The sequence below is a fragment of the Bufo bufo genome, chromosome 10 (assembly GCF_905171765.1).
Source record: "Bufo bufo chromosome 10, aBufBuf1.1, whole genome shotgun sequence".
NCBI lineage: Eukaryota > Metazoa > Chordata > Amphibia > Anura > Bufonidae > Bufo > Bufo bufo.
The window spans coordinates 144,992,614-145,017,806 of NC_053398.1; the positions used below are offsets into that span (position 1 = coordinate 144,992,614).

The window sequence follows — 25,193 nt, forward strand, 5'->3', positions numbered from 1 at the left end:
GTCCGTGCCATCCTCCATCTGATGATAGAAGCTGACAACTCTGACGGCAATCATCTCTCCTGACACCACTACAGCTTGCTGGGCCCATACGGTGCTTCGGACCCCGACCTCACTTCTGTTCGAGGCTCCATATTGTAAGCCAAACCACTAATAGCTCCCAGGTCTAAAGTGACGTTACGAGACATGTACAAGCCGAGTGCTGCATGTGGCCATCCTGTTTGTCGGCAGTTTCCAGCTGTCGATGTGCCCAGAGTCAGTGTGGCGCCAGCATCGGGGGCGGTAGAGTATACTGCCCACTAGCGAACTCTTTACTGTACATGCCATTATCTCGGGCAAACTAAGTGATCGTGGAACCAGAGCATCGTGGTGATTATAACCTCAGCGACAGCAGCACGTCTGGACTATGCACCCCCACAACACAGCGGCGCGCACGCCCATACTGCCGCATCTCCGTCTGAAGCCAACTGGTGCCATTCAGGCATTTCCATGGTGTCTATGGACCATGAGAGGATGGGGCTCCTCCAGGACACAAGAGCAGGTAACTCATCGTCAACCCATGAAATCAGTATGTGAGATCGGCTCCGAAGCGCTCTTGGCGGCTCACCAGACGGAGCGCAGCTACGATGAGTGCTGAATGGACAGATCTCTGATGTGTTGGCACACTGAGGCGGCACACACACCGCAGCTGGAATCTCGCCCACCTGCAGCGACCATAACAGCACAAATCATTTGTCACTGCAGGAGGGCAGCGTTTGGGTCCTAAGTGGCACCCGTAGCCTGATTTAAGGGTATGTCCACACTAAATTGTGCAGGCCATCAGTGTAAATGTTGCAGATTTGCACTACAAAGGGTGAAATCTGCCCCCACAACAAATTGGCGTGCAGCAGATCTAAAATCCACTCCGCAGGGTAGGTTATGGTGGAAATTTTCTGCAGGTTGCTGCCGCTGTAAAATGCTGCAGATTTCCTGCGCACAATTTGGTCCTGTCCGGACGCTGCTCAGTATGATCCTATTTTACACATCTTCCACAGACGCCACTGTGAACACACAACACAGACACGTGACAGCAGCTTCCGTGGGAGCTCTCCCTATACACACTGCTTTATTACTGGCAGGGCTATGATTTGGTGCGGGGGGGTGGTGGAGGGGCGCTAGCGTGGTAATGAGTCAGGGCAGACATGCGGCCACCTGGAAGGCCCCGGTGTCCGCCGTGTGCTGCGCGCTGTGCTCCTGGAGCTGACCCAGTTCATGGAAGCGCTCGCCGCACCACAAGCACTTGTAGTGTTGCTCTCTGTTGTGGACGCTCTGATGTTTGTTCAGATGTTCCCTCTGCTTAAAACTTTTGTCACAGGACGGGCACTTGTAGGGCTTCTCACCCGTGTGCACCCGCCGGTGTCTCTGCAGGTCGGAGGCGTATTTGAAGCGTTTTTCACAGTCTGGACATTTGAGAGGTTTGTCTCTGGCCGGGTCGCAGCGATGCTGCACAAACTCCGAGGAGGAGAAGAAGCGGCGCTCGCAGGCTGTGCACCTCAGCGGCTTCTCCGTGCAGTGGGCGGCCTGGTGTTTCTGCAGAGCGGAGGCGTGCTTGTAAGTCTTATGACACACGTTACACTGAAAGGGTCGCTCCCCGAAGCTCTGTCCACACTTGTGCCGCAGCAAGTCCTGCGATTGGCGGAAGCCCTGCTGGCAAGCGTTGCACTTGAAGACGCTCTCGGCTCCGTGCAGACTGAAGGTCATGCCTTTTTCACAGAAAGTGCAGTTGTCAGGCTCCTCAGCCTTGTGTGTGCGCCGGTGCCTCATGAGTGCATACTGCTGCTTAAAACTCATCTGGCACAGGTCACAGTGGAAGGGGCGCTCCTCGCTGTGCGTGCGTTCATGCTGTCGCAGGTCTGACGGCCGCCGGAACGTCTTTTGACAGGCGCTGCAGCAGAAGGGCCGCTCGCCAGCTGGTGTGCACGGGTGCTGCAGTAACTGAGAAGATTCCTTGAAGCGCAGCTGGCACGTCTGGCACTGGAAGAGCTGCTCGCCAGAGTGGGCGTACATGTGTCTCAGGAGGTGCGAGCGATGCTTAAAGCTTTTCTCACACACGGTGCACTTGTAGGGGCGCTCCGAGCTGTGTGTGCGCTTGTGGTGCACCAGGTGTGAGGACTGACTGAAGCTCTTGTCGCACAGTGTGCACTTGTATGGCCTCTCACCGGTGTGGACGCGCTCGTGGCGGGACAGTTCTGACAGGTGCTTAAATGGCTTGTGACACAAGGTGCAGATGAAGGGTCTGTCGAGGGAGGTGGTGGCCGGTACGGGTGCGCTGGGTAGACAGGCTCTGTCCGCCTCTGGACACTTGTACGTCTTCTCACAGATGGAGCATTTCAGGGAGCTTCCAGTGTGGGCCGTGTGGTGCTGGGCCAGCGAGGTCAGCAGAGAGAAGCCCATTTTACAGACTCCGCAGACAAAAGGCTTCTGCTCCACCTGCGTGCACTGGTGCTCAAGGAGGTCGGTGGCCTGGTGAAAGATCTTTAGACACTGGGTGCATTGGTCCTGGCTGGCTGAGGGCAAGCACTGATGTTCCTGAGGGTTCGCCAGGTGGGTAAGGTCATGTCCGCACAGCCCGCACTTGTGCAGAGGTTCAGCGGGGGGTAAGGGAGGATGCTGGATCCCCAGATCGGGCTGCACCAGAATGCCGTACACGGCACAGCTCAGTGGGTTGTCGGCAGGAGCTGGGTTGGCAATGGGATGCTCACCAAGTGCAATGGGATGCTGTGGTGTCTGCTGCTGGGACGGCTGCAAGGAGGATGGGGGGGCCTGTGCAGGAGCCCAGCCCTCGGACATGCTGGGGGCCCGGGAACAAGGGTCCAACAGGGAAGGCTTCAGGGTGACGGCCGGGTGCTAATCAGGCAGACGAGTGTCCTCTGCACAACCTCACACCATCTTCTGTATGAAACCTGCCAGAAAAGAACATGTGTAAGCTGGATCGGCAGAGAATATCACAGGAGGAGGGGCCAAATACCACAGGGGGAGGAGCCAAATATCACAGGAGGAGGAGGGCTAAATACCACAGGAGGAGGGGGCCCAATACCACAGGAGGAGGGGGGCCAATACCACAGGAGGAGGGGGGCCAAATACCACAGGAGGAGGGGGCCAAATACCACAGGAGGAGGAGCCAAACACCACAGGAGGAGGAGGAGCCAAACACCACAGGAGGAGGGGGCCCAATACCACAGGAGGAGGGGGGCCAAATACCACAGGAGGAGGGGGCCAAATACCACAGGAGGAGGAGCCAAACACCACAGGAGGAGGAGGAGCCAAACACCACAGGAGGAGGGGGCCCAATACCACAGGAGGAGGGGGGCCAAATACCACAGGAGGAGGGGGCCAAATACCACAGGAGGAGGGGGCCAAATACCACAGGAGGAGGGGGCCAAATACCACAGGAGGAGGGGGCCAAATACCACAGGAGGAGGGGGCCAAATATCACAGGAGGAGGGGGCCAAATACCACAGGAGGAGGAGGGCTAAATACCACAGGAGGAGGAGCCAAATACCACAGGAGGAGGAGGAGCCAAATACCACAGGAGGAGGGGGCCAATTACCACAGGAGGAGGAGCCAAATACCACAGGTGGAGGAGCCAAATACCAGAGGAGGAGGAGCCAAATACCAGAGGAGGAGGAGCCAAATACCGGAGGAGGAGGAGCCAAATACCACAGGAGGAGGGGCCAAATACCAGAGGAGGAGGGGCCAAATACCACAGGAGAAGGAGCCAAATACCACAGGAGGAGCCAAACACCACAGGAGGAGGAGCCAAACACCACAGGAGGAGGGAGGACAAATACCACAGGAGGAGGAGCCAAATACCACAGGAGGAGGAGCCAAACACCACAGGAGGAGGGGGGGACAAATACCACAGGAGGAGGGGGGACAAATACCACAGGAGGAGGGGGGACAAATACCACAGGAGGAGGGGGGACAAATACCACAGGAGGAGGGGGGACAAATACCACAGGAGGAGGGGGGACAAATACCACAAGAGGAGGGGGGACAAATACCACAGGAGGAGGGGGGCCAAACTACCACAAGCGGAGGGGGGCCAAACTACCACAAGCGGAGGGGGGGGGGGGGGCAAACTACCACAAGCGGAGGGGGGGGCAAACTACCACAAGCGGAGGAGGGGGGCCAAACTACCACAGGAGGAGGAGCCAAATACCAAAGGAGGATGGGCCAAACTACTACAGGAGGAGGGGCCAAATACAACAGGAGGAGAGGCCAAACTACCACAGGAGGAGGAGCCAAACATCTCAGGAGGAGGGGGGGGACAAATACCACAGGAGGAGGGGGGGACAAATACCACAGGAGGAGGGGGGGGACAAATACCACAGGAGGAGGGGGGGACAAATACCACAAGAGGAGGGGGGGACAAATACCACAGGAGGAGGGGGGGACAAATACCACAGGAGGAGGGGGGACAAATACCACAGGAGGAGGGGGGGACAAATACCACAGGAGGAGGGGGGGACAAATACCACAGGAGGAGGGGGGGACAAATACCACAAGAGGAGGGGGGGACAAATACCACAAGAGGAGGGGGCGACAAATACCACAAGAGGAGGGGGCTAATACCACAAGCGGAGGGGGGGGGGGCCAAACTACCACAAGCGGAGGGGGGGGGCCAAACTACCACAAGCGGAGGGGGGGGGCAAACTACCACAAGCGGAGGGGGGGGCCAAACTACCACAAGCGGAGGGGGGGGGGGAACTACCACAGGAGGAGGGGGGCCAAACTACCACAGGAGGATGAGCCAAATACCAAAAGAGGATGGGCCAAACTACCACAGGAGGAGGAGCCAAATACCACAGGAGGAGGAGGCCAAAAATCACTGGAAGAGGGGGGCCAAATAAAACAATAGGATATCACAGGAGAAGGGAGCAAATATCAAATGGGGGTATCACACAGAGGATGGTGTATATTATATATCACATGGGGTATTACACTGAGGATGGTGTATATTATATATCACATGGGGTTTTACACAGAGGATGGTGTATATTATATATCACATGGGGTATTACACAGAGGATGGTGTATATTATATATCACATGGGGTATTACACAGAGGATGGTGTATATTATATATCACATGGGGTAGTACACTGAGGATGGTGTATATTATATATCACATGGGGGTAGTACACAGAGGATGGTGTATATTATATATCACATGGGGTATTACACAGAGGATGATGTATATTATATATCACATGGGGGTAGTACACTGAGGATGGTGTATATTATATATCACATGGGGTAGTACACTGAGGATGGTGTATATTATATATCACATGGGGTATTACACAGAGGATGGTGTATATTATATATCACATGGGGGTAGTACACTGAGGATGGTGTATATTATATATCACATGGGGGTAGTACACAGAGGATGGTGTATATTATATATCACATGGGGTATTACACAGAGGATGGTGTATATTAGATATCACATGGGGTATTACACAGAGGATGGTGTATATTATATATCACATGGGGGTAGTACACTGAGGATGGTGTATATTATATATCACATGGGGGTAGTACACTGAGGATGGTGTATATTATATATCACATGGGGGTATTACACTGAGGATGGTGTATATTATATATCACATGGGGTATTACACTGAGGATGGTGTATATTATATAACACATGGGGGTAGTACACAGAGGATGGTGTATATTATATATCACATGGGGTATTACACAGAGGATGGTGTATATTATATATCACATGGGGTATTACACTGAGGATGGTGTATATTATATATCACATGGGGTATTACACAGAGGATGGTGTATATTATATATCACATGGGGTATTACACTGAGGATGGTGTATATTATATATCACATGGGGTATTACACAGAGGATGGTGTATATTATATATCACATGGGGTATTACACAGAGGATGGTGTATATTATATATCACATGGGGTATTACACAGAGGATGGTGTATATTATATATCACATGGGGTATTACACAGAGGATGGTGTATATTATATATCACATGGGGTATTACACTGAGGATGGTGTATATTATATATCACATGGGGGTATTACACTGAGGATGGTGTATATTATATATCACATGGGGTATTACACTGAGGATGGTGTATATTATATATCACATGGGGTATTACACTGAGGATGGTGTATATTATATATCACATGGGGGTAGTACACTGAGGATGGTGTATATTATATATCACATGGGGTATTACACTGAGGATGGTGTATATTATATATCACATGGGGGTAGTACACTGAGGATGGTGTATATTATATATCACATGGGGTATTACACAGAGGATGGTGTATATTATATATCACATGGGGGTATTACACAGAGGATGGTGTATAATATATTATATATCACATGGGGGTAGTACACTGAGGATGGTGTATATTATATATCACATGGGGGTAGTACACAGAGGGTGGTGTATATTATATATCACATGGGGGTAGTACACAGAGGATGGTGTATATTATATATCACATGGGGTAGTACACAGAGGATGGTGTATATTATATATCACATGGGGTAGTACACTGAGGAAGGTGTATATTATATATCACATGGGGGTAGTACACTGAGAATGGTGTATAGTATATATTACATGGGGTAGTACACTGAGGATGGTGTATATTATATATCACATGGGGGTATTACACAGAGGATGATGTATATTATATATCACATGGGGTATTACACAGAGGATGATGTATATTATATATCACATGGGGTAGTACACAGAGGATGGTGTATATTATATATCACATGGGGTAGTACACAGAGGATGGTGTATATTATATATCACATGGGGTAGTACACAGAGGATGGTGTATATTATATATTACATGAGGGTATTACACAGAGGATGATGTATATTATATATCACATGGGGTAGTACACAGAGGATGGTGTATATTATATATCACATGGGGTAGTACACAGAGGATGGTGTATATTATATATCACATGGGGGTAGTACACAGAGTATGGTGTATATTATATATCACATGGGGGTAGTACACAGAGGATGGTGTATATTATATATCACATGGGGTAGTACACAGAGGATGGTGTATATTATATATCACATGGGGGTAGTACACAGAGGATGGTGTATATTATATATCACATGGGGTAGTACACAGAGGATGGTGTATATTATATATCACATGGGGTAGTACACAGAGGATGGTGTATATTATATATCACATGGGGTAGTACACAGAGGATGGTGTATATTATATATCACATGGGGGAGTACACAGAGGATGGTGTATATTATATATCACATGGGGTAGTACACAGAGGATGGTGTATATTATATATCACATGGGGTAGTACACAGAGGATGGTGTATATTATATATCACATGGGGGTAGTACACTGAGGATAGTGTATATTATATCTCACATGGGGGTAGTAGACTGAGGATGGTGTATGTCACATGGGGGTAGTACACAGAGGGTGGTGTATATTATATATCACATGGGGGTAGTACACAGAGGATGGTGTATATTATATATCACATGGGGTAGTACACAGAGGATGGTGTATATTATATATCACATGGGGTAGTACACAGAGGATGGTGTATATTATATATCACATGGGGTAGTACACAGAGGATGGTGTATATTATATATCACATGGGGTAGTACACAGAGGATGGTGTATATTATATATCACATGGGGGTAGTACACAGAGGATGGTGTATATTATATATCACATGGGGTAGTACACAGAGGATGGTGTATATTATATATCACATGGGGTAGTACACAGAGGATGGTGTATATTATATATCACATGGGGTAGTACACAGAGGATGGTGTATATTATATATCACATGGGGTAGTACACAGAGGATGGTGTATATTATATATCACATGGGGGTAGTACACTGAGGATAGTGTATATTATATCTCACATGGGGGTAGTAGACTGAGGATGGTGTATGTCACATGGGGGTAGTACACAGAGGGTGGTGTATATTATATATCACATGGGGGTAGTACACAGAGGATGGTGTATATTATATATCACATGGGGTAGTACACAGAGGATGGTGTATATTATATATCACATGGGGTAGTACACAGAGGATGGTGTATATTATATATCACATGGGGTAGTACACAGAGGATGGTGTATATTATATATCACATGGGGTAGTACACAGAGGATGGTGTATATTATATATCACATGGGGGTAGTACACAGAGGATGGTGTATATTATATATCACATGGGGTAGTACACAGAGGATGGTGTATATTATATATCACATGGGGTAGTACACAGAGGATGGTGTATATTATATATCACATGGGGTAGTACACAGAGGATGGTGTATATTATATATCACATGGGGTAGTACACAGAGGATGGTGTATATTATATATCACATGGGGGTAGTACACTGAGGATAGTGTATATTATATCTCACATGGGGGTAGTAGACTGAGGATGGTGTATATCACATGGGGTAGTACACAGAGGATGATATGGAGGGGGGGCGGGGGGTTGTTATTACTATTCGGGTGTCAGGACAGATTTCCCGATTAGGCCGCACGCCGGGGACTTTCCTGCACTGGGCGCCGCCGCCTCCCCCCGATCCCCTGCACGTTACCTGTACACCGGCGGGGCCTGCAGGACGAGGGAGGAGGCGGGCAGATCCGGGAGGCTGCGGCTCCGGGACTGAATGTCATGGGAGGAGCCAAGAGGACCGCCCCCTACCGGACACCGGGGAGGAGACCGTGAGACACCGAGGAGAGACCAGAGGAAGAGACAGACAGAGATAGAGGAAGAGAGAGACGGGGAATAGAGAGAGACAGAGTAAGAAGAGACAAGAAGAAACAGAGAGAGATAGAGGAAAAGAGAGGGAGAGATAGAAATTTGGGGAAGAGAGAAAAAGAGATAGAGGAAGGGAGAGAGAAAGAAAGAGGAAGAGACAAATGGGGAAGAGAGACAGAGATAGGAAGAGACAGACAGAGAGATAGAGGGAGACAAGAAGAAACAGAGAGAGAGAGGATGAGACAGAGAGAGACAGAAAGATAGAGGAAGAGACAGAGATAGAGAGAGAAAGGGAAGAGAGAGAGAGAGAGAGAGAGAGAGAGAGGAACAGACAGACATAGAGAGGGGGGAGATAGAGAGAGAGAGAGAGAGAGAGAGAGAGAGAGAGAGCTAGAGGAAGAGAAGAGGGAGATAGAGGAAGAGACAAACAGAAAGATAGAGGAAGAGAGAGATGGGGAATAGAGATAGAGGAAGAGACAGAGAGATAGAGGAAGAGAGAAACGGGCGAAGAGAGATAGAGGAAGAGACAGATAGATAGAGACAGGCAGAGAGATAAAGAGGGAGATGGGGGAAGAGAGAGAGAGGAAGAGATAGATGGGGGAAGAGAGAAAGAGAGAGAGAGAGAGAGAGGAAAAGAGAGGGAGAGATAGAGGAAAAGAGAGGGAGAGATAGAGGAAAAGACAGATAGAGATAGGAAGAGACAGAGGAAAAGAGTGGAAGGGCTAGATGAAGAGACTGATGGGGAAGAGAGGGATAGGAAGAGACAGAGAGGAAGAGAGACACAGGAAGTAACGGAGAGAGAAAGGAAGAAATGAAGAGGTAGAGAGAAGAAGAAACAGAAAGGAAGAGAGAGACAGAGGAAAAGACATAGAGATAGAAGGGGAAGAGAAATAGAGAGAAAGAGGGGGAAGAGAGAGAGGAAAAGACAGACAGAAAGAAAGAAAGGGGGAGAAGAGATAGAGACAGAGAGATAGCGGAAGAGAGAGAGAGAGAAAGAGAAGGGGAACAGAGACGGGGAATAGAGAGAGATAGAGAAAGAGGGAGATAGGGGAAGAGAGGGAGAGACAAAGAGAGGAAGAGACAGACAAAGAGAGGAAGAGAGAGAGAGATAGAGGGGGAAAAAGGGAGAGATAGAGGAAGAGACAGGAAAAGAGCGGAAGAGACAAAGATAGAGACAGATGGGGAAGAGAGACAGGGATAGGAAGGGGCAGATAGAGGAAGAGGGGTTACTATTAGGGTCAGGGGTTAGTATTAGGGCTCATGCACACAACCGTATGTATTTTGCGGTCTGCAAAAAACGGATCCGCAAAAAAAACGGGTGACATTCGTGTGCATTCCGTATTTTGCGGAACAGAACAGCTGGCCCCCAATAGAACAGTCCTATCCTTCTCCGTAATGCGGACAGTAATAGGACATGTTCTATTTGTTTGTGGAATGGAAATACGGAAACTAAATGCACACGGAGTAACGTCCATTTTTTTTTGCGTACCCATTGAAAAGAATGGTTCTGCATACGGGCCACAAAAAAAAAACGGAACGGACACGGAAAGAAAATACGTTTGTGTGCATGAGCCCTTAGGGTCAGGAGTTAGTGTCAGGGGTGAGTATTAGGGTCAGGGGTTAGTATTAAAACTGTGGGATAGTATTAGGGGTTAGCATTAGGGTCAGGGTTGAGTATCAGGGGTTAGTATTAGAAGTAATAGGGGTTAGTATTAGGGTCAGGGGTGAGTATTAGGGTTTAGTATTAGGGGTAACTATTAAGGTAAGTATTAGGGTTAGGGGTTAGTATTGGGGTCGGAGGTTAGTATTAAGGTCAGGGGTTAGTATTAGGTGTTAGTATTAGAATCATAGGTTAGTATTAGGGTCAGGGTTGAGTATTAGGGTCCATTCACACGTCCGTATGAATAGTCCGGATCCGTTCCTTAATTATGCAGAACAGGTTGCGGACTCATTCATTTTCAATGGGGACGGTACGGATGCGGACAGCACACTATGTGCTGTCCGCATCCGCATTTCCGGATCAGCAATTCCATTTCCGAAAAAAATAGAACATGTCCTATTCTTGTCCGCAATTGCGGACAAGAAAAGGCATTTTTTATGAGAGTACTGGTGATGTGCGGTCTGTGAATTGCGGAACGCACATTGCCGGTGTCCGTGTTTTTCAGATCTGCAAAACACTTGCGGACGTGTGAATGGACCCTGAGGCTACTTTCACACCAGTGTTTTTGCTGGATCCGTCATGGATCAGCAAAAACGCTTCCGTCATAATAATACAAGCGCCTGCGCCTGTTCTGAACGGATCCGGTTGTGTTATGTCTTCTACGGCCATGACGGATCTGTCTCTAAAACCATTGAAAGTCAATGGGGGACAATCCGTTTTCTTTTGTGTCTGAGAAAGCGGATCAGCCACCATTGACTTCCATTGTGTGTCAGGACGGATCCGTCTTGATCCGCACCACATCGCGAACAGAAAAACGCTGCTTGCAGCATTATTCTATCCGCGATGGGGACGCAGCCAAACGGAACGGAATGCTTTCTGGTGACTTCGTTCTGTTCAGCTTTGTCCCCATTGACAATGAATAGGGACAAAACGGAAGCGATTTCCTCCGGTATTGAGATCCTATGACGGATCTCAATACCGGAAAGGGAAAGCGCAGATGTGAAAGTAGCCTTAGGGGTCAGTATTAGGGTCAGGAGTGAGTAATAGGGGTGAGTATTAGGGGGTCAGTATTAGGGTCAGGGGTTAGTATTAGTGTCAGAGGTGAGTATCCGGGGTTACTATTAGGGCACAGGGACAGTATAGCTCTCCATTCTAGTCACCGTGCACAGAGGAGGGGCAGGAGGAGGTCACGTGACTCGGTTGGTTACTGCGGAACTCCACATGAGGCGCTCTGTTTCCTGGAGTAATCATTACGTTTCAGAGGAACTTCCGGGGGCGGGGTCAGGCTGGCGCTGGTGGGATACAGCAGCTCTGAAGATGAGGGTGAAGCGGCGGAGCGGAGCGAGTGAGTGACGTCATACCGGGAGCTGCGTCACTGGATTATTACATGGATATGTTATACTGTTTAGCAGTGTGTTATATGGCGGTATTATTATATGGGATGTGACCATATGGAGGTATTATTATATGGGATGTGACTATATGGAAGTATTAATATATGGGATGTGACTATATGGAGGTATTATTATATGGGATGTGACTATATGGAGGTATTAATATATAGGATGTGATTATACTGTGTATCAGTGTGTTATATGGAGGTATTATTATATGGGATGTGATTATACCCTGTATCAGTGTGTTATATGGAGGTATTATTATATGGGATGTGATTATACCCTGTATCAGTGTACTATATGGAGGTATTATTATATGGGATGTGACTATATGGAGGTATTATTATATGGGATGTGACTATATGGAGGTATTATTATATGGGATGTGACTATATGGAGGTATTAATATATGGGATGTGACTATATGGAGGTATTAATATATGGGATGTGACTATATGGAGGTATTAATATATGGGATGTGACTATATGGAGGTATTAATATATGGGATGTGACTATATGGAGGTATTATTATATGGGATGTGACTATATGGAGGTATTATTATATGGGATGTGACTATATGGAGGTATTATTATATGGGATGTGACTATATGGAGGTATTATTATATGGGATGTGACTATATGGAGGTATTATTATATGGGATGTGACTATATGGAGGTATTATTATATGGGATGTGACTATATGGAGGTATTATTATATGGGATGTGACTATACTGTGAAGCAGTGTGTTATTATTATTATTATTATTATTAGGGTCAGGGGTGAGTATTAGGGTTTAGTATTAGGGGTAACTATTAAGGTAAGTATTAGGGTTAGGGGTTAGTATTAGGGTCAGAGGTTAGTATTAAGGTCAGGGGTTAGTATTAGGTGTTTTACTAGTGTGTGAAACAATCTCTCTCGTATTGATAACAGGTCCGGCCTCTGTACTCACTGTCACTATGAATGCACTGCAGCGACGAGCGGCCGGCGCGTGACTGACGTCACTTAGTAACGCTCCTGCTTCCTGATGTGGGAGGAGCGTTACTAAGTGATGTCAGTCACGCGCCGGCCGCTCGTCGCTGCAGTGCATTCATAGTGACAGTGAGTACAGAGGTTGGACCTGTTATCAATAGGAGAGAGATTGTTTCACACACTAGTAAAATACTTTACACACAAAGCCAGTTATGTGCGCAGTTTAGGACACATGAGGGGACACATAGGGCCATGAGGGAGACCAGCATGAGATGCTATATGTCTTATGCTGCCCCCCTCATGGCCCTATGTGTCATAGCACACATCCCCTATAACAGCGTCCTCCACAGATCCCCCACATTGCAGCGCCCTCCACAGATCCCCCACATTGCAGCGCCCTCCACAGATCCCCCACATTGCAGCGCCCTCCACAGATCCCCCACATTGCAGCGCCCTCCACAGATCCCCCACATTGCAGCGCCCTCCACAGATCCCCCACATTGCAGCGCCCTCCACAGATCCCCCACATTGCAGCGCCCTCCACAGATCCCCCACATTGCAGCGCCCTCCACAGATCCCCCACATTGCAGCGCCCTCCACAGATCCCCCACATTGCAGCGCCCTCCACAGATCCCCCACATTGCAGCGCCCTCCACAGATCCCCTATAACTATGTCATACCCAGCCGCATCAGCGGCTCATATGGGAAAATCCAAGCAAATAGACCTCTAGCACAATTCCCTTTAAAATATCGCATCGCATATCGTTATCGCAATTTTTAGGGCCCTAATCGCCATTGCACAAAATTCCCATATTGTGCAGCCGTAGTCCGTATGAATAGTCCGGATCCGTTCCTCAATTATGCGGAACAGGTGCAGACTCATTCATTTTCAATGGGCACGGAACGGATGCGGACAGCACACTGTGCTGTCCGCATCCGCATTTCCGGATCTGCAATTCCATTCCCGAAAAAAATAGAACATGTCCTATTCTTGTCCGCAATTGTTATTATTCTTAGGGGTGTTATCATAGTTAGGGCTCATGCACACAAATGTATTTTCTTTCTGTGTCCGTTTATTTATTTTTTTGCAGACCGTATGCGGAACCATTTATTTCAAAGGAAGTGAAAAAAGTGCAAAAAAATTGAAGTTACTCCGTGTGCATTCCGTTTCCATATGTTCGGCATCTAAAGTTCGGGTTATCGAAGAATCTCGTTATGGATTCTAAATTCCATTATGGTCCGTGGTAGCGGAATCCATAACGCGATTCTTCGATAACCCGAACTTAAAACACAAGTTCGCTCAACACTAGTGTCCTATTATTTTCCGCGTTACGAACAAGGATGGGACGGCTCTATTGGGGGCCCGGCCATTCCACAAAATACGTACGGTCGTGTGCATGAGCCCTTGATTTGACCTGGTGTGCGGTGCACGTGCTCCTCCCCTGATCTTGTTTTCTTCCCCTCGCAGGCCGCCATCTCCGCTCCCCGTCCCTCAGGCTGTACTGAACATGTTCCCAGACGCTGAGCACCTCGATGATGTCAGTAAACATGGCGGACGTCTGCGCAGCTTCCGTCATGAGCGCGGCAACTGGGCCTCTTATGTGTATGCGGCATGTGAGTGTTATGGGGGTGTGGCTTTAGTAATGGGCGGAGCCCGGCACATGTCGCATGGACCCCATTTTTCTTCTCTTTCAGTTCATCCTTCGGAGGAATTTGGGGAGATGCTGGAGGAGCTGGAGACTGTGGCCAGGAAACATGGCGTCGTTCTAACCAAAATGGAGGAGCTGCACATCAGCCTCTCGCAGACGGTCGTCCTGCGTCACCACTGGATTCATCCGTTTGTCCAGTCGCTCAGGGACAGACTTTCTTCTGGGAGACGGTCAGTGTTTCAGAGGTGTTCTCCAATATTCTCTGTAAGGCTACAGATTCGCAAAACACGGATATCGGCCCATGTGCGTTCCGCAATTTGCAGACCATACATGCTGCAGCTATCATAGAAAAGGCCTATTCTTGTCCGCAATTGCGGACAAGAATAGGACATGTTCTATCTTCTTTGTGTGCTGTCCACATCTTTCGCGGACTCGTACAAATGAATGGGTCCACACTCATTCTGCAAAATTGAGGAACTGATGGGGGACTGATTTATACGGTCGTCAGAATGTAGCCTAAGGGGGCCTGCGGAACTGGGGTGACCCCCTGCCTGCTGACCACTCCCAGACTGCAGTCTGTTCTCCCCATTCACTATGCAGGCGACTACAATCTATTGCTCCCTTTTATCAGCCATTTCCAGCCAAAGGTGATTAAGTTTGCTTGTATGGGATTTTGGGCTCCCCCCCTCCCTCCATATATCCTTTGCATCCTCCTAAAGTAAAGCACAGATTTCCTTTGTATGCCCCCTGACCTTTGCTGTTGTCCTGTGCAGGTTTCTGTGTGTTGCTGACCAGCTAAAGGTTTATGTGAACAAAGAGAAGACCAGGTGAGGACGACCTGTGATGTGTCCGGCTGTATGGTGAGGAGGAAAGCGTTATGTGATGAACTTGCGGTGTAGAGGAGTGCGGCCTGTGATGTGTCCGGCTGTGTATTATAGAGGAGTGCGGCCTGTGATGTGTGCGGCTGTGTATTATAGAGGAGTGCGGCCTGTGATGTGTGCGGCTGTGTATTATAGAGGAGGGCGGCCTGTGATGTGTCCAGCTGTGTATTATAGAGGAGTGCGGCCTGTGATGTGTCCGGCTGTGTATTATAGAGGAGTGCGGCCTGTGATGTGTCCGGCTGTGTATTATAGAGGAGTGCGGCCTGTGATGTGTCCGGCTGTGTATTATAGAGGAGTGCGGCCTGTGATGTGTCCGGCTGTGTATTATAGAGGAGGGCGGCCTGTGATGTGTCCGGCTGTGTATTATAGAGGAGTGCGGCCTGTGATGTGTCCGGCTGTATATTATAGAGGAGTGTGGCCTGTGATGTGTCCGGTTGTGTATTATAGAGGAGGGAGAGCTGTGATGTGTGCGGCTGTGTATTATAGAGGAGGGAGAGCTGTGATGTGTCCGGCTTTGTATTATAGAGGAGGGAGAGCTGTGATGTGTCCGGCTGTATATTATAGAGGAGGGAGAGCTGTGATGTGTCCGGCTGTGTATTATAGAGGAGGGAGAGCTGTGATGTGTCCGGCTGTGTATTATAGAGGAGGGAGAGCTGTGATGTGTCCGGCTGTGTATTATAGAGGAGGGAGAGCTGTGATGTGTCCGGCTGTGTATTATAGAGGAGTGCGGCCTGTGATGTGTCCAGCTGTGTATTCTAGAGGAGGGCGAGCTGTGATGTGTCCGGTTGTGTATTATAGAGGAGGGCGAGCTGTGCTGTGTCCGTCTGTTTTGTTATAGAGGAGTGCGGCCTGTTAGGTGTGCGGTGTTGAGTAGGAGGACGGTCTGTGAGGTGTAGAGGAGGAGGGCAGCCTGTGATATGTCGGGCTGTGCGGTGTAGAGGAGTGCGGCCTGTGATATGTCTGGCTGTGTATTATAGAGGAGGGTGAGCTGTGATGTGTCCGGCTGTGTATTATAGAGGAGGGCGAGCTGTGATGTGTCTGGCTGTGTGTTATAGAGGAGGGCGAGCTGTGATGTGTCTGGCTGTGTATTATAGAGGAGGGAGAGTTGTGATGTGTCCGGCTGTTTGTAATAGAGGAGTGCGACCTGTTAGGCGTCCGGCTGTTTGTTATAGAGGAGTGCAGCCTGTTAGGTGTCCGGCTGTTTGTAATAGAGGAGTGCGACCTGTTAGGCGTCCGGCTGTGCGGTGTAGAGTAGGAGGACGGTCCGTGAGGTGTCCGGCTGTTTGTTATAGAGTGCGGCCTGTTAGGTGTCCGGCTGTTTGTTATAGAGGAGTGAAGCCTGTTAGGTGTCCGGCTGTTTGTTATAGAGGAGTGCGGCCTGTTAGGTGTCCGGCTGTTTGTTATAGAGGAGTGCGGCCTGTTAGGTGTCCGGCTGTTTGTTATAGAGGAGTGCAGCCTGTTAGGTGTCCGGCTGTTTGTAATAGAGGAGTGCGACCTGTTAGGCGTCCGGCTGTGCGGTGTAGAGTAGGAGGACGGTCCGTGAGGTGTCCGGCTGTTTGTTATAGAGGAGTGCGGCCTGTTAGGTGTCCGGCTGTTTGTTATAGAGGAGTGCGGCCTGTTAGGTGTCCGGCTGTTTGTTATAGAGGAGTGCGGCCTGTTAGGTGTCCGGCTGTTTGTTATAGAGGAGTGCGGCCTGTTAGGTGTCCGGCTGTTTGTTATAGAGGAGTGCAGCCTGTTAGGTGTCCGGCTGTTTGTAATAGAGGAGTGCGACCTGTTAGGCGTCCGGCTGTGCGGTGTAGAGTAGGAGGACGGTCCGTGAGGTGTCCGGCTGTTTGTTATAGAGGAGTGCGGCCTGTTAGGTGTCCGGCTGTTTGTTATAGAGGAGTGCGGCCTGTTAGGTGTCCGGCTGTTTGTTATAGAGGAGTGCGGCCTGTTAGGTGTCCGGCTGTTTGTTATAGAGGAGTGCGGCCTGTTAGGTGTCCGGCTGTTTGTTATAGAGGAGTGCGGCCTGTTAGGCGTCCGGCTGTGCGGTGTAGAGTAGGAGGACGGTCCGTGAGGTGTCCGGCTGTTTGTTTTAGAGGAGTGCGGCCTGTTAGGCGTCCGGCTGTGCGGTGTAGAGTAGGAGGATGGTCCGTGAGGTGTCTCATGTAGAGGAGTAGGACAGTGGCTTGTGACGTGCTTGGTGTAGAGCAGGGCGGTATACGTGGTGGGTGCAGCGAGTGGTCCCTTTCTGCACCACTGTGACATTGTGCTTTTACTTCTGCTGCTCTTTGTACAGGACGTTCTTGGGGCTAGAGGTGGTTCGTGGACATCAGCAGCTCCTGGAGGTCGTGTCACAAGTGGACAAGTCCTTACAGGAGTTTAATCTGGAGACTTTTTACCAGGTCAGTGGAGATGACTCACGAGAGCTTCTCCCATCCCCCGCGCTGTGGTCACATGGGCGTTTGGGGTCCCTATTATTGTATCTGTACACTGTGGGGGGGGGGGGAAGCACTCGCCTTGCTGCTGTGTTTGGGCTGTAAGTACTCTGGTAGTCCCAACAGTCATGAACATACAAGGGGTGACCTGGTGGAAGGGGAATTCATGACTTCTTCTCTGAAGTAGGACACCCATCATTGTCATGGTCTCCTACATCCTCCAATACTCGTTTGTACAGCTGCTTCCAAGTAAAGGAGGCACAACAGATTGTGGGACTTGTGACGGCGTGTGCTGCGCAGCGCTTGCTGGGACATGTAGTACAACACCTGCTGGGAAACGTGGTGCGGCGTGATAACAGTGCCAGTAATACAGCAGCACAGGAGACTGAATGCTCCTCATAGACACAACAAACACCAGGGTTTTATCTGCATCGGTTCACACAGCTGCTTCACGCTGCTCTGCTTTTCTTCTTTCTCCCCAGAATCCCTCATTCCATGTCAGCCTGGCCTGGTGTGTGGGCGATGTGACCAAAACTTTCCAGGGGGCCTGCCTACTGGAGCTACAGGTGAGGGGGCGGGGCTGTGACAACTGCTCAGACATCACCTAGAGCAGGGGTCAGCACTCCAGATGTTGTGAGACTACAATTCCCAGCATGCTACATTAGTTTCTGTGGGAGTTCTGAGAACAGCAGAGCAACTATGTATACTGGGAGTTGTAGTTTCACAATAGCTGGAGTGTCGGAGGTTGCCTACCCCTGATCCTGAGGCACGTTGTCAGTAGTAATAGACGGGCGGGACTCTGACAACCTTTCTGACATGATCTAGGGCAGGGATCAGAAACAGCTCTATATCAAGAAAGTGAAAGAAGTTCCTCGTAGGCCGGACTCCCGGTACATAAAGGGCGGGGCCCCAGGGAATGCTCACATATATTAGTTGTGCACAAGCTTTGAACCCAGGAATATTTGGCTGCTGGTCGCCTTCCAGTCGGGTCACGCAGCGGGCCTGAACCTACAGCGGCGCTGCTGCAATTCCAAGCCACAGGCATTTATTTATGCAGAACAATGTGTTTCGTTTAGTGACGACAGCCGAAACTCACAGGAGGAGGAGGGGGGGCTGCAGGATGACCCGGCTCCCACCTTTATCATGAATGCTGTTACCAATATAACCAGAAGAGGGCAGTGTATGAATGGGATCAAGAGCATAAACAAGGCTGTAGGTCCCAGTCCTGAAAGAAAATACTCTATAAGTGTTAGAAGTACAAGTGCAGACATAGGGGCCCGGACGACACCTCCCCCACACAGGACGGAGACTTTGTTGATCCCTTTACTCCTTACACTGCCCTCTTCTGGTTGTCTTGGTAATTGCAGTCATGATGCTCCAATAGTTTCCTTCAAATTTTTTTTTTTTTTTTGCGGTAATTTGCCCTTTTTCTTTTTTTCCCCTCACTGCTTCACGTAAGGACCACTCTAGTCGAATACATGTACGTTCATCTGCCTATTCTTATACTACTGCCATTTTACTTCAGCTCCTTATTGGATTGCAGCAGGAGCCTTTAACAGCCCCCATCCTTTTCTTTTTGGCTCCTATATTGAAATGTTGCCGTCTCATGTTTGGGTTCCCACCTGCCCCGATAGCGTCTTTGTATCTGAGGAAAGAACAGACCGCCTTCGAAACGCGTTATATCTATTTTTTACATGGATTTCAACTTTATTAAATTGGTTTTATGCTCCAAAAACACATTCTGCCCACATTGTAGCTTTCAGACATGACCTAGAGGCTGGTTGTCAGTAGTAGATGGGTGGGGGGCTCGGACTACCTTTCAGACATGACCTAGAGCAGGCATCCTCAAACTGCGGCCCTCCAGCTGTTGTAAAACTACAACTCCCACAATGCCCTGCTGAAGGCTGTTTGGGCATGCTGGGAGTTGTAGTTTTGCAACAGCTGGAGGCACACTGGTTGGGAAACACTGACCTAGAGGCTGGTTGTCAGTAGTAGCAGATGGGTAGGGGGGCTCTGACTACCTTTCAGACATGACCTAGAGGCTGGCTGACAACCTAATATTGCCTTTTTTCTCCACTGCAGAAGGTTGTGGACGAGTTTGAAGACTGTGAGGTTCTGACCCGTTTCTATGCAGATGAAATTTACTGTAAATGCGGTAATAAAGTAATGTCCATCCCACTCCACTGAGCAGTGGCCCCTCGGCACAGCCTGTATGTACAATAAAGATTTCTAGAAAGTTCTCTGGATACTTCTCTCATGTCTGTATAATTTCATGCAGCCCTGGCCATCAGTACTGTACCACTCCTCCCTGTATGTACTGCCCCTGCTGGAGGGCTCCAAAATGTCTGATACAGGAGATGACATCACCGCAGATATTTCTATATTATGCCCCCTCGTCTCTGCTGTAAGGGGGTCTTTCTCACAGTGTGCTTGCCGTTAGCTCCAGCAGTTGGTGTAATATCCGCTTCTGCCCATACCGCACATGGAGGGAATACTGCTCCCTGTGGCTGAGCTTCGTGTACACAGCTTCATTTTCTAGAAGAGCCTGGTCACTGCCCAGGTCACTGGCGTACCCCTTGAGGGCGAGTTCTGCACTTAAGTAGAGCAGTCTTCGCCAGGAGGGTGGCAGCTGTGAGATCTCCTGATTACTCAGCGTCTCCTCCTCACCATCATCCTCCTCCCAGCCTTCATTCTCCTTGTACTCATCAAACTCCTCCGGAGACATGCACAGCACCTGGAAGATACAGAGAACCAGCATGGAGGTCAGGCGTCACTGTGCAGGACTCTCACCAGATGTAGTGGTGGCCATTTTATACTTTAATTAGGCAGTGAAGGTGCAATAAGCTCTGCTCCACTACATACTGGAGGGGACATCATCTTCCTATGGGGCAGGGCAGGATGGGGGCAATTACTGCCTTCCTATGGGGAAGGGCGGGGTAAGTAATCACCTTCCTATGGAGTGGGGACAGTAGTAATAACTGCCTTCCTATGGGGTGGGGCAATGGTAATAACTGCCTTCCTATGGGGCGGGGACATTAGTAATAATCGCCTTCCTATGGGCCATCTTAACTCACAAGTCCGGAGATGCACAGGTAAGCCCTTACCGCTGCCTGTCTGAAACAAATGCGGTCATCGGGAGCAGGCAGTTCCGAGAACAGCCGCCGGGGGCCTTGATCGGGCTGTTCTCGGAACTGCCTGCTCCCGGTGACCGCATTTGTTTCAGACCGGCTCGCGGCAAGGGCTTACCTGTGCATCACCGGACTTGTGAGTTAAGATGGCAGCCCGCATGTGTTCGCGGGCGAACTGGCCATCACTGATAGTCACCTTCAGGGACGTCCTCAGCTCCTCCTCAGTCAGTGCTCCATCGCAGCCAAATACAAACGCTCCTTCCTCCCCGACCATGTCCATCTGACAGAGGACAGCCCAGCGCTCTTGCACCCGCGCCTTCTCCTCTTCTGACTCCGCACCTAGAAGTAGAGAAAAGATGAGCACATGGCTCCAGCAGCGTGGCAGGAGGTCCGGAGCCTGCGTACCCAGCAGAGCTGCCTGTTGTAGGGTCAGCATGTAGATGTCGGCGGCCTCGTTGCTGTTGTTGGGGTGCGGCTCAGAGAAGCCGTACATGTGCAGTAGCTGCCAGTTCCCCATCTCTCCATAGGTGTTGAACAGCTCATGTCCTGCCGCCACCGGCCGCGTGGTCACCATCCGCAGGCATTCCTGGCACAAGAGAAGTCACACTCAGAAGATGCCTCAGCATGGCTGTACCAACAAGACCTGGGCAGAAACTCACCGGGGTGAACTCCAAATGTGCATTGTGCTGCGCCACGTGATTCAGTAAATCTGCCACTGGAACCATCACTGGGGGGTTAACGTCCTTCCCACAATCATCATCTTCATCAGACAGTGGTTCCTGGAAGCTGAGGAGCCAGAGAGGGATGAGGACCTGCAAATACGAGCAGTGGGGGGCACCACCAGGTGTGCTCAGCTGCTCCCCCCTGCCCGTCTGCTCTCGACAGCAACCCCCCTGTGTCTCCCCCCCCGTATCGGTAAACCTGGCAGGTTCTCCTTGGCTTGAGGTGCAGGACCCTGGTGGCCAGCGTCTCCTCACCTGTACGCCATGACAAATGCCACCAGCCTTTTATACAAATCCAGGGAGTGCCTGTGAGGACAGAACATTGTAGGGTGTCTCCTGATGAATGGCAGCACTATAGTACGGTATTCCTCCTCCATGTCCTTCAGGTCTTTTTGCACGGCCTCGTTCACACCAGTGCCTTTAAGCAGTCGCAGCCTCTCCTCCTCCGACCTGCAGGGTGACAGATGGGATAGTTTACTGACTGAGATACAGATGGCCATCTACTGAACCAAACTGGCAGATGTCCTCACCAAAACATCGGCAGGTCAGGGGGATTCAGCTGGGGCCACAGCCCGAAGTATGGGGCCCATGGAGAAGACTCATCTGTGGCTTCATACATGAGGGAGATGAGAAGGGACACCCAACCTGATCTGCTGTCCAGTCGCTCATGTTCTGAGGGAGAAGAGACCATAAAGACCAGTCACCCATGCTGCCGCCATTATATTGCTCCGCTATACCCGACTGCCCGTTATATACCTGACCGCCCCTGTTATAATCCTCCGTTATATTCGAACTGCCCCCCCCCCCTCCGTTACAGCTGCCCCAATTATACCCGACCATAGTCCCCCCCCCCCCCCCCCATTACATTCCTCTGATATACCCGACCGCCGCAGGGTGTGCAGCAAGTACCTTCCTCCAGAAGAGCCCGGATCCGGGTGGTGTGCTGGGACAGGAGGGCGGAGCGGGGGATGGAGAAGATGACTTCTCCTGCAGGAAGATCCTCACGTGTCAGCATCCCGTACTGCGAGACCGCATCCTGCCTGCTCATGTATACCTGAAGGACACACAGCCATCACTCACCCCTCCAATACACCAGCTCCCCCCCCCCCCCCCCCCCGTTGCTGCTCACCTTCGGGTTCAGCTGAATGACAACCTTCTGGCACCACTGGAGGAAATGTGGCAGCAGAGCATCATCCTCCTCCTCCACCTGATCACACGTAAGAGGGCACAAAAGAAAGACGTCTTGTGTACAATACAACGTTCAATGTTGTGTAATAACGCTATAACGTGGACTGATATATGATAAACTGCACGATGTGTGGTAATAACGTACGGTATAAAGCACAACGTGAGGTAAGGGTACTTTCACATTAGCGGCAGGGGACTCCGGCATGCAGTACTTCTAGTCCGGCTGCCTCTCGCCGTGCGCTGCCGTCGTAACTCTGCCCCCATTATAGTCAAGAGGACGGAGGGACGTAGCGGCAGTCCGGCGGCACACGTGAACTAGCAGCAGGACGGATCCGACAGGCTGTTCACCCGCAGGAACAGCCTGCTGGAGTTCCCTGCCGCTAGTGTCAAACTAGCCTAATAACGTCCGGTATAAAGCGCGCCGTGAGGTAATAACGTCCGGTATAAAGCGCGCCGTGAGGTAATAACGTCCGGTATAAAGCGCGCCGTGAGGTAATAACGTCCGGTATAAAGCGCGCCGTGAGGTAATAACGTCCGGTATAAAGCGCGCCTTGAGGTAATAACGTCCGGTATAAAGCGCGCCTTGAGGTAATAACGTCCGGTATAAAGCGCGCCGTGAGGTAATAACGTCCAGTATAAAGCGCGCCGTGAGGTAATAACGTCCGGTATAAAGCGCGCCGTGAGGTAATAACGTCCGGTATAAAGCGCGCCGTGAGGTAATAACGTCCGGTATAAAGCGCGCCGTGAGGCAATAACGTCCGGTATAAAGCGCGCCGTGAGGCAATAACGTCCGGTATAAAGCGCGCCGTGAGGTAATAACGTACAGTATAAAGCGCGCCGTGAGGTAATAACGTCCGGTATAAAGCGCACCGTGAGGTAATAACGTAGGGTATAAAGCGCACCGTGAGGTAATAACGTCCAGTATAAAGCGCGCCGTGAGGTAATAACGTCCGGTATAAAGCGCGCCGTGAGGTAATAATGTCCGGTATAAAGCGCGCCGTGAGGTAATAACGTACAATATAAAGCGCGCCGCGAGGTAATAACGTCCGGTATAAAGCGCGCCGCGAGGTAATAACGTACAATATAAAGCGCGCCGCGAGGTAATAACGTCCGGTATAAAGCGCGCCGTGAGGTAATAACGTCCGGTATAAAGCGCGCCGTGAGGTAATAACGTCCGGTATAAAGCGCGCCGTGAGGTAATAACGTACAATATAAAGCGCGGTGCGAGGTAATAACGTCCGGTATAAAGCGCGCCGCGAGGTAATAACGTACAATATAAAGCGCGCCGCGAGGTAATAACGTCCGGTATAAAGCGCGCCGTGAGGCAATAACGTAGGGTATAAAGCGCGCCGTGAGGTAATAACGTCCGGTATAAAGCGCGCCGTGAGGTAATAACGTTCAGTATAAAGCACGCCGTGAGGTAATAACGTCCGGTATAAAGCACGCCGTGAGGTAATAACGTACAATATAAAGCACGCCGTGAGGTAATAACGTCCAGTATAAAGCGCGCCGTGAGGTAATAACGTTCAGTATAAAGCGCGCCGTGAGGTAATAACGTTCAGTATAAAGCGCGCCGTGAGGTAATAACGTCCAGTATAAAGCGCGCCGTGAGGTAATAACGTCCAGTATAAAGCGCGCCGTGAGGTAATAACGTCCGGTATAAAGCGCGCCGTGAGGTAATAACGTCCAGTATAAAGCGCGCCGTGAGGTAATAACGTCCGGTATAAAGCGCGCCGTGAGGTAATAACGTCCAGTATAAAGCGCGCCGTGAGGTAATACTATAGAGGGCAGCACAGTACACGCTCTCCGTGAGGCGCGCCGCACCTTCAGTCTCTTCGGCTCCAGGCTCTGGCTCATGCTTCTCTCTCCCGGCGGCTTCAGTTCTCATCACTCCCGGAAGGAATTTCCTCCACAACTTCCTGTACTAGCCGCGTGAGGGAGGAGGGAGAGTGTCACATGGAAGCGATAAGCCCCGCCCTTCGAAGTTGATTGGTTCTCGGGTGGCGCGCAGACAGGTTTCGGCTGTTTCTTGAGGTGAAGCTTCGAGTGTGAGATTTAACTCAGAGCACCACGGTGCAACAAGCAACAAGGAGCCTGCAGACACCCCGCCATTGTCCAGTCAGTGATAAGTCCTGTCAGACACCCCGCCATTGTCCAGTCAGTGATAAGTCCTGTCATACACCCCGCCATTGTCCAGTCAGTGATAAGTCCTGTCATACACCCCGCCATTGTCCAGTCAGTGATAAGTCCTGTCAGACACCCCGCCATTGTCCAGTCAGTGATGAGTCCTGTCATACACCCCGCCATTGTCCAGTCAGTG

At 50.1% G+C, this 25,193-nt stretch overlaps 4 protein-coding genes across 10 annotated transcripts; 2 read left to right on the forward strand and 2 right to left on the reverse strand.

Moving 5' to 3' along the window:
* Positions 1-965: 965 nt before the first annotated feature.
* Positions 966-8,869, reverse strand: ZNF319 (zinc finger protein 319). Its single transcript, XM_040409986.1, has 2 exons — positions 8,695-8,869; positions 966-2,939 (listed from the first exon to the last, which is right to left on the reverse strand). Exon 2 carries the CDS (start codon positions 2,824-2,826, stop codon positions 1,168-1,170), a length of 1,659 nt encoding a protein of 552 aa, XP_040265920.1. The 5' UTR covers positions 2,827-2,939; positions 8,695-8,869; the 3' UTR covers positions 966-1,167.
* A 2,750-nt stretch (positions 8,870-11,619) lies between these two features.
* On the forward strand, positions 11,620-20,074 carry USB1 (U6 snRNA biogenesis phosphodiesterase 1). Its single transcript, XM_040409996.1, has 7 exons — positions 11,620-11,863; positions 14,357-14,502; positions 14,584-14,767; positions 15,311-15,364; positions 17,697-17,802; positions 18,318-18,401; positions 19,918-20,074. The coding sequence occupies exons 2-7, from the start codon at positions 14,397-14,399 to the stop codon at positions 20,020-20,022; spliced, it is 639 nt and encodes a 212-aa protein (XP_040265930.1). The 5' UTR covers positions 11,620-11,863; positions 14,357-14,396; the 3' UTR covers positions 20,023-20,074.
* LOC120980731 (uncharacterized protein DDB_G0274171-like) lies at positions 15,373-17,689 on the forward strand. 6 transcript variants are annotated; one of them, XM_040409991.1, is made up of 3 exons: positions 15,373-15,844; positions 16,765-17,475; positions 17,557-17,689. In XM_040409991.1, the coding sequence occupies exons 1-3, from the start codon at positions 15,420-15,422 to the stop codon at positions 17,567-17,569; spliced, it is 1,149 nt and encodes a 382-aa protein (XP_040265925.1). In that variant the 5' UTR covers positions 15,373-15,419; the 3' UTR covers positions 17,570-17,689. The 6 variants fall into 6 exon arrangements, with proteins under 6 accessions (XP_040265925.1, XP_040265926.1, XP_040265924.1 ...); XM_040409992.1 differs by having other exon boundaries at positions 16,765-17,118; positions 17,239-17,689; XM_040409990.1 differs by having other exon boundaries at positions 16,765-17,689.
* On the reverse strand, positions 19,267-24,847 carry SETD6 (SET domain containing 6, protein lysine methyltransferase). 2 transcript variants are annotated; one of them, XM_040409988.1, is made up of 10 exons: positions 24,698-24,847; positions 22,815-22,892; positions 22,595-22,739; positions 22,216-22,357; positions 21,941-22,135; positions 21,623-21,749; positions 21,369-21,549; positions 21,160-21,302; positions 19,807-20,569; positions 19,267-19,605 (listed from the first exon to the last, which is right to left on the reverse strand). In XM_040409988.1, the coding sequence occupies exons 1-9, from the start codon at positions 24,728-24,730 to the stop codon at positions 20,255-20,257; spliced, it is 1,359 nt and encodes a 452-aa protein (XP_040265922.1). In that variant the 5' UTR covers positions 24,731-24,847; the 3' UTR covers positions 19,267-19,605; positions 19,807-20,254. The 2 variants fall into 2 exon arrangements, with proteins under 2 accessions (XP_040265922.1, XP_040265921.1); XM_040409987.1 differs by having other exon boundaries at positions 19,267-19,665.
* Positions 24,848-25,193: the final 346 nt, after the last annotated feature.

Bases quoted from the DNA above. Each gene is read 5' to 3' on its own strand.
- USB1 (XM_040409996.1), top strand. From the start codon at position 14,397: ATGTTCCCAGACGCTGAGCACCTCGATGATGTCAGTAAACATGGCGGA. The intron at 14,503-14,583 runs GTGAGTGTTATG...CTTCTCTTTCAG, and splicing joins CTCTTATGTGTATGCGGCAT to TTCATCCTTCGGAGGAATTT. The intron at 14,768-15,310 runs GTCAGTGTTTCA...TGTCCTGTGCAG, and splicing joins AGACTTTCTTCTGGGAGACG to GTTTCTGTGTGTTGCTGACC.
- SETD6 (XM_040409988.1), bottom strand. From the start codon at position 24,730: ATGAGCCAGAGCCTGGAGCCGAAGAGACTGAAG. The intron at 22,893-24,697 runs GTGCGGCGCGCC...ACGTGTGATCAG, and splicing joins TGGAGCCGAAGAGACTGAAG to GTGGAGGAGGAGGATGATGC. The intron at 21,303-21,368 runs GTACGCAGGCTC...CTCTACTTCTAG, and splicing joins ACAACAGGCAGCTCTGCTGG to GTGCGGAGTCAGAAGAGGAG.
- LOC120980731 (XM_040409990.1), top strand. From the start codon at position 15,420: ATGAACTTGCGGTGTAGAGGAGTGCGGCCTGTGATGTGTCCGGCTGTG. The intron at 15,845-16,764 runs GTGTCCGGTTGT...GAAGCCTGTTAG, and splicing joins AGAGGAGTGTGGCCTGTGAT to GTGTCCGGCTGTTTGTTATA.
- ZNF319 (XM_040409986.1), bottom strand. From the start codon at position 2,826: ATGTCCGAGGGCTGGGCTCCTGCACAGGCCCCCCCATCCTCCTTGCAG.